The sequence below is a fragment of the Elephantulus edwardii genome, unplaced genomic scaffold (assembly GCF_000299155.1).
Source record: "Elephantulus edwardii isolate Elephantulus edwardi_28Jun2011 unplaced genomic scaffold, EleEdw1.0 scaffold00082, whole genome shotgun sequence".
Lineage (NCBI taxonomy): Eukaryota > Metazoa > Chordata > Mammalia > Macroscelidea > Macroscelididae > Elephantulus > Elephantulus edwardii.
Window position 1 is genome coordinate 6567668 of NW_006399832.1, and position 7860 is coordinate 6575527.

Below are 7860 nucleotides of genomic sequence, written 5' to 3' on the forward strand. Positions count from 1 at the left end.
TCAAGCAACAAATGCTGGCGAGGTTGTGGAGAAACTGGAACCCTGATTCACTGTTGGTGGGAGTGTAAAATGGTACAACCCCTGTGGAAAGCAGTCTGCCCACTGTTTTATTAGCATTAACATAAGTTCTTTCCTTGGGTAGGTACTGCTCACATGTTAGAAGCTGATGTCCTCCTTCCTGCTGATGGATCAGAATACAACCAGCCAATCATGGCCCATCCTCCTGAGACAAGCAGTGATAACACGCTAGAGGAGTGGCTGGCTGAAGCTGTGAAAAGCAATAAAGGCATCAAGCTGGATTTCAAGAGGTATTGTACATCTTCTGATTGGTGTAGCCTTGGTGGGCGTGGGGACATTATAATTTGTGCGTCATACTTACAGTCTCTTTTGGTTGTCATATAGTTGAAGTGGGTGCTTATAAATAAAAGAACAGTACTAAACGTGTGTGTGTGTGTGTGTGTGTGTGTGTGTGTGTGTGTGTGTGAAAAAGAGAGTGCGCAGGAGGATATGTGAACAGTCATAACGTGTCAGGCACTGTTTTAAGAGAATTCTGTATCTTATTTCTGCTAATCCTTATAATAACCCTAAAATATAGGTTACTACTATTATCTTTGTCATACAGAGGAGGGAATTGTGGCACGGAATGGCTAAGTAACTTGGCTGGGTTGGCATTGGACAACTCTCAGCTTATCTGTTGAGTTCACAATGGGAACCAGAGTCCTGTGCTGTGTAACTCAATGCCCAAAATTTAGTACTAGTTCTTATTCTTCACTAGTTTAAAATAAGAAGTGGTACATGATGATTTTGTTCGTTTGTTTTGTTTTTGGTGGGTTTTGTTTGGTTTTTTGGCTCCCCATCAGGGAAACGAACACATAATTTTTAAGAAAAATCTGTAGTGGTGTTTTAATGGAAAAAAACCCCTTTTCCCATAAAATGGTATTTTAACTCTTTCATTATAGCTTTAAATATGATTTTTTATTTTGATGTACTAATTTTTTAAAGAGGATTAATAACAAAGTGAGGGAAGACATCCAGTAACATTTAGGAAAACTACCTATTCCTATCTATTCTTAAAGAAACGCCTCATTTTCTATTAGTCAGGAGAGGCCATTGCTTGGAAAGGGAGATGATGTCTGGAAAGTTAGAGGGTCAGCACAGACCCGCAGCAGGATGGACTGGCATGGTGACTGCGGCAGTGGGATGTCGGAGATGGTGAGGAGGCGTGGCAGACGACAGGAATCACATCTGTTGTGTGCACAGGGCTGCTGTGAGTCGTACTTGACTCAGTGGCACCTAACAACAACAGGGATTTCAGCAAGTATTACCAACAAACAGTTTTAAATAATGTTTTGTTTAGAACTTCCTCTTCAGATTACCATCTTGGCAAACTTTGTAGTTCTTTATGTCAGACTTAATATTCTTATATGGAGGAATTGAGCATTTTAGCTGTTGGTATTTTAAAATACATTTTCATGTCATTTCACAGCATCTGTAATATTGACTCTTCCAGCACAGAAATGGGACATAGTCTCTACATTAAATTTTGTTCTTTAGCAAAGTTTGTCCTCAATGCCTTTTTTCTAATTTCTGGAAATGTATTCCTGTCCTCAGACTCACCTAAGTCTGTTGTTGTTGTTAAGTGGTATTGGGTCATGGATGACTCATAGCAACCCTATGAATGAAAGACCTGAACACTTGTATAACTTTGGTCAGTTCCCCATGTTCATAGAGTTTCTGGAGGCAAGCCATTTCAGAAGTGGATGCCACTCCTGCTTCCAAGCTTATTTTAATCAGAAAGCTCCACCAAACACTGTCCACCATGGGTAACCATTATTGCATTTGACACATCAGTGTTACAGTGTTAAGCATCACAGCAACCATGAATTACCTCTGTACAGCAATGCACAGACTAGTGTTATACAACTTAGAAGAATGTTTGACAAAAACCAATTTCAGCCAGGCCTGAGTGCCACAGATTAAAATTACCCACCTTGGGCTTGGTAGCACCACTTTCTGTCCGCTAGGCTAACAGAGCTCTCTCTATGTTGTCGTTGTTAAATGCCATCAAGACCTAAGTCTACGTGAAAAAGAGACTTCCCCCCTTCCCCGTCCCCGCTACAGGATTATGACCTAATATTAGAGGCAAAGTACTTTAGTATATTTAGAAACTTAATCTTAAGTGTGAACTTATACTTAATTGATACTTTTAATTTGTTGCCTTCTCTGGTAGTGAATATTTGTGTCTTTTCTTATACTGTTTTTCTGTTGAGTTATCCTCATAGGGAGTTTGCAATTGTTGTCAGTTTACAAGTAGTAGCATCATTCATGTATTTGTCGAACTTTTTTTTTTCATATCAGATGGGTAGTGTGTCTATGTTGTAACAAGGTTTAAAGGGTGCCACAGAAGTATGACTGCCCAGTCATCATGCTTATGAACCAGAAAAGGATCATATTTTAGATCTTTTAAGGTACCTTCATGAATAAGGAGTACAAATGAACATTTTGAGATAATGGCATAGGTTAAGTTTCTCTCTGGAGTTAAATGCTGTATTTTATTATATTTAATTCATGGATTATCCTATATTTTTATTATTAATTTGAACACATTAACAAGACAACTCTGAAGGACTTCTTTTTTACGTTTACTTTCTGCGTATGTGTGATTGACAACAAAATATGTTTTTAGTCTGGCAGCTGTAGAACCATCAATGATGTTCTTAGAAAAGGTGAAGACATATCTGAATCGTCCTGTGTGGATTAATGCTGATATTCTTCCTGGTCCAAATGGAAGCAACAAGGTTGTGGACGCAGAACTATTTATAGACACTGTGACATCCTTCTTCCCAGATGTGACATTTTCTCTCGGTTGGACAACAGGATGGCATCCTCAGAAAGTCAATGAAGGTAATAATCCTAACAGTGTATTTCTTGTTAATCAAGTGAAAATATTATTTTTTTTCATTTATTTTATTTCATTTTTATTTTTTGTGTGTCCCGTCAAATCAGATCTGACTGGTACAGGAGGAGATTGTTCCTCCTTCTCCAGCAGAGCATCTGGTGGATTTGAATCGTGCACCTCTGAGACTGTAGTTGCAGCTTCTTGCCACTAGGCCACCAGAGCTCGCCAAGTGAAAATACTCTATAGATACAAAACCAGCGTCTCTGATAAAAAAAATCAAACCACTCTCCTACTTCCAATCCCACAATCTGAGAGCCTTGTAAAGAGGAAGGTCTGGCCCTGAGGCCATTGTTGTTGTTATGTGCCACAGAGTCTGAAGCAACCATAGCTGACCATCCAGCAAAAAGGCTGTAAGTCACACAGGAGATTGATCATGTTTTTCTCATGAAGCAGCTGGTAGATTTGAACTGACTGCCTTTGAGTTGGCAGCATAGCTCCTTACTCACTAAGCCCTGAGACCTCCATAAGGAGCTGAGGCGATATGTAAGTTATTTATCTTTGATAGGTTTACATTCATTGGTGCAGTTCTGTCACTAGAATTTATTTGTAAGGTTTTTAATAATCAGAACTGTCTTTCTGAATACTTCCAACAAATCCTAAATTGACCCCTTTGAACTTGTAAAATACTTTTCTTTTTTTGCCTTGCCTTGCCTTGACCTTAACTCCATGTCAGATGAAGGATAAAGTAGTTTTAAGTGAAGTCAAACAGAAGCAGGAGGGTGTGGGTGATGAGAAGCAAAAGGTCAAGCCCTCCAAACTTTGGAATGTGCTCCACCGGGAGGTTGCAGGATCCAAGCTGCACTCATTAGGAGCCAGTTGGGTTAGGGGTGTGGGAGACTCTTCTATGGGCTGGTATTCCTTCCCTGTCTTCTATCTTTGTACAGAAGAGACCTAACATTCTGCTGCTTTTTCCTGGTGGCTGCTGCTTTACCACTGGATTTATCCACCACTCTTTGTTCATGCGTGCTAGGTAGCAATTTCTAGTGAGACTAAAGTGTGCCGTCAAATACTTTGGGACAAGTGGTAAAAATAATAAAATCTAAAAAGACCTTAATTTAGGACTTTAGGAGATGTATCAAATGCATAAATTTTTACTTATAATTGTCTGCTATTTTCAGATGGGAAGTTTTATGTCCAACATGCTGTTAGAGCAGTTGCTAGCTTACGAATGGTCTGACCTTCTGGACCAAATGAATTGAGCAACTGAAATGATTGAAAACGGATACATTTTAATTTCCAGTCATTAAATTTCTTCTTTCATTATATAAGATAACATATAATTAAAAATGTCTAAAGAAGATACATTAGAAACATTTTACTTTTCTTCTTATATCTAATTTGCTTTTATACTGAATCAGACTTTGCTTTTAGCTACCTCTAGGTCGTTCAGCTAGTTTAGTGTTGAGTGTTTCCAGACTTCCGCTGATCCGCTGCCTTGGTCATCATTACAAACATGAATTTTATCTTCTCTTTTTATGCCACAGTTGTTGGGGTTTTTTTAAAGAGAAGATATTTTGGGTTTATAATCACATAATTTTTCATTTGACAATCACTTTTTTGTAGTTGAAAAGATAAAAATCGTCTAGATTTTACAAAGAAAATAGACATTTTCTTTCATCCACTAAGAATTTAGCTACAAAGCTAACGTATCAATTCAGGTTTTATTTGAAAGGGCCCTTTAATGATCTGTACTGTTTATAACCTGCTTTTAATAGAATTTGCTTAGGACTATTTCTTTAATGTATTTTTTTTTTACTAAGGACTATTTCTTTAAAGTATATATTTTTTTTATTTTATTATTTTTTTGTGTGTGTTTACCGTCAAATTGGATCTGACAGGTCCAGGAGGAAAGTATCATATTTTTAAAGCTGCTTATAAATAGGCCAGTATTTCAAAAATGTCTTAACAAGATTCAAAACACACATATATGGAATAAATTCTGCCACAGTGTTAAACGTAAGTCATCTGGAGGATGGTGCAGGACAGGACTGGTTTCAGATCTTTTGTTCATAGGGTCATTATGAGTCGTACTCGACTCAATGGCACCTAACAACAACAACATCTGGAGTAGCCAAAACAGTTGATTTGTGGTTAAGTATTACTTACACAGTGAATAACTACTTAGAAATTCGCTTTCTTTAAGCAAGAGAAAACTTAATTAACACAAATGGAAAATGATAAGTTTTTTAAAAACATGTACACCTGAGTGGTGCAATTAAGTGTTTGACTACTAGTATAAAGGTTGGCAGTTCACACTCACCCAGATGTATTGGGGAAAATGGGCTTGGAAGTCTGTTTGTGAGAAATTGCAGCCATTGCAAACCCTGTGGAAGACCCTAATCCATAGAGGGTGCCCTGAGGCAGAGCCAGACCTATTGCAACTGACTTGTTTGTTTGTTTTAAATACCTGACAAAGAACCTTAGACTGTTTAAAGCAAATAAAATCTTGTGAAATGTGCTCCTTTCACACTTGGGAAATGAGTAAAAACTCTTTATGAAATTAAGTTTTAGCAAATTTTACTCTCACTTGTGGCATGGTTTTAAATTCATTGTTTTGTCTGTGTTTCCTTTTGAAATAGTTTCTCGTAAATGTTATTTTCACTCACTGGGAATTCTAATGGGCATTTTTATGCTCTTGGATATTATAGTTGCATGTGTTTTCTGCTTTGTTTCAATTAGTTCGCTTGCAGAATCCTAAGTAGAAAATTTGCATTTCTTCTTTTCATTTCAGGTTACAGTTGGGCAATGGTGAAGGAGATGGAGTATATATGTGCGGGGCTAAGTCAGCCTGTAACCTTTCCTGTCAGAGCAGCATTAGTCAGACAGTCTTGTCCTCAGTTCCTTTGGTTGTTAAAACAATCAAACCGGTACGTATTCATTTAACAGTGTGGCATGTGCGTGGGAGTGTGTATGAGAAATGGTAAGAGGATGAAAATTGATTATGTTTGCACAGGCTCAGTCACCTTGACTGTCTAGTATTTTTCAGTTCTATTCCTCTAAAAACTTTTTTTAATTGACATTTTAATGAAATTTTATAGAGAACATGGATTTCCATTCATTCATTGTTGCACATTTTCCTCCTTGCCCACCCCTCCCCCAGATTGCTTTTCTTTTTGGAAAAAAAAATTCAATATTATACAATCCTCCCACCCCACCTACTTTATAATTCAGCTCTTTCTCTGGACTGATGTCGTGCATATAATACCTAATCATATATTCTGTTTAAGCAGTTCTCTCCCTCATATGTTTCAATGCAGTGTACATTATTTACCCCCTCTGTTCTCAGTTTCCCCCCAACCCCGATGTCAGTTCTGTTTTATAATAGTGGTATTATGCAGTATTTGTCCTTTTGCAACTGAGATATTTCGCTCAGTATAATGTCCTCCAGGGTCACCCATTTTGTTTATTATTTAATGAGTTCCTTCTTTTTCAGTGCAGCACAGTATTCCATTGTGTGAATATACCACAGCTTCTCTATCCATTCATTTGTTGATGGGCACTTGGGTTGTTTCCATCTCTTTGATATTGTGAACAACACAGCAATAAACATGGGTGTGTATACTCAAAAAACTTTTTAAACTATGTATCTGCTTAAAATTTATTTAAATTTTCTTATTGTGAAATAGCATAGATAAAAATGCATAAAACATTAATGTGCATTTTAATGAACTACACCAAAGGTGGATGATTTTAATCTATGGCCTTCTGGCCTGGTTTTAATTGCTTTTAGTCAAACATTCTTCTGAGTGGTATAGCACTGGTCAGTTTGTTTGCTGTACAGAGGTAACTTGTGGTTGCTGTGATGCTAAACGCTGACACTGATTTGCCAAATGAGATAATGGTTACCCATGGTGGACAGTGTTTGGTGGAGCTTTTTGATTAAAACAAGCTTGGAAGCAGGAGTGGCATCCACTTCCAAAATGTCTTGCCTCCGGAAACTCTATGAACAGTGCTCAAGTCTTTCACTCGTAGGGTTGCTATGAGTCATCTATGACTCAGTGGCACTTAACAACAACAACAACGTCTGCTTTATAAATATTTGCTATCCCACATTCACAGAAAATTACAAATGGAAATGATGGTCCCTTTGAATGCCTGCCACTGTAATTTCAGAAGTCTTTTCACATACAAAAATTTTTATATATAATGAAAGTTAATTGAACCACATATTAAATATTAAAAGAGCTTTGATGGCCTGGTATGTAAGGAGTTGTATTTCTAACCCTAAAGTACATAGTTTGAATCCACTCGCTGCTTCACTAGAGAAAAATGGACAGTCTCCTCCTATAAGATTTACTACCTCTAAAATCTCCCTTGAGGAACATCTAGGAGTTGGTTCAAACTCAGTAGCATGTAACAACAACATTAAATACTAAGATCCAAACATATAGACTAGAAAATAATTTGGCATTTTTTTAAATAAACTATTCAAATAGATATCAAGGGTATTATCCAGGAAAAGTGCAGACAGTCATTGCAAAGACAGAAGAGGAAGAAAAGACCAAAATGGATGTCAGAAGAGACTCTGAAAATTGCACTGGAGCAGAGAGAAGCCAAAGCAGGAGGAAGAATTCAAGATACTAAAGAGCTGAATAGAAGATTTCAAAAGGCAGTGTAGAATGACAAAGTAAAATATTAGAATGAAATGTCCAGGGAGTTGGAGTCAGAAAATCAAAAGGTCCGAATTCATTCAGCATTTCTTAAGCTCAGAGAACTGAAGAACAAATTCAAACCTCTAATTCCTATAGTCAAGGATGCTTTCGGCAGAATGTTAAATGATCCAGGAAGTATTAAAAGAAGATGGAAAGAATATACTGAGTCACTGTATCGAAAGGAATTGGCAGACACAGAAAAATTTCATGAAACAACATATGAGCAAGAGCCTATGGTGATGAAAGAAG

At 37.3% G+C, this 7860-nt stretch overlaps 1 protein-coding gene across 1 annotated transcript in view; it reads left to right on the top strand.

Moving 5' to 3' along the window:
- The window catches only part of FAM151B (family with sequence similarity 151, member B), a 57597-nt gene that overhangs the window by 36874 nt on the left and 12863 nt on the right, over positions 1 to 7860 (top strand). The window contains exons 3-5 of the mRNA XM_006889887.1: positions 143 to 308; positions 2687 to 2904; positions 5691 to 5826. Coding sequence (XP_006889949.1) covers positions 143 to 308; positions 2687 to 2904; positions 5691 to 5826 — 520 coding nt within the window. The remainder of the gene's footprint in view (positions 1 to 142; positions 309 to 2686; positions 2905 to 5690; positions 5827 to 7860) is intronic.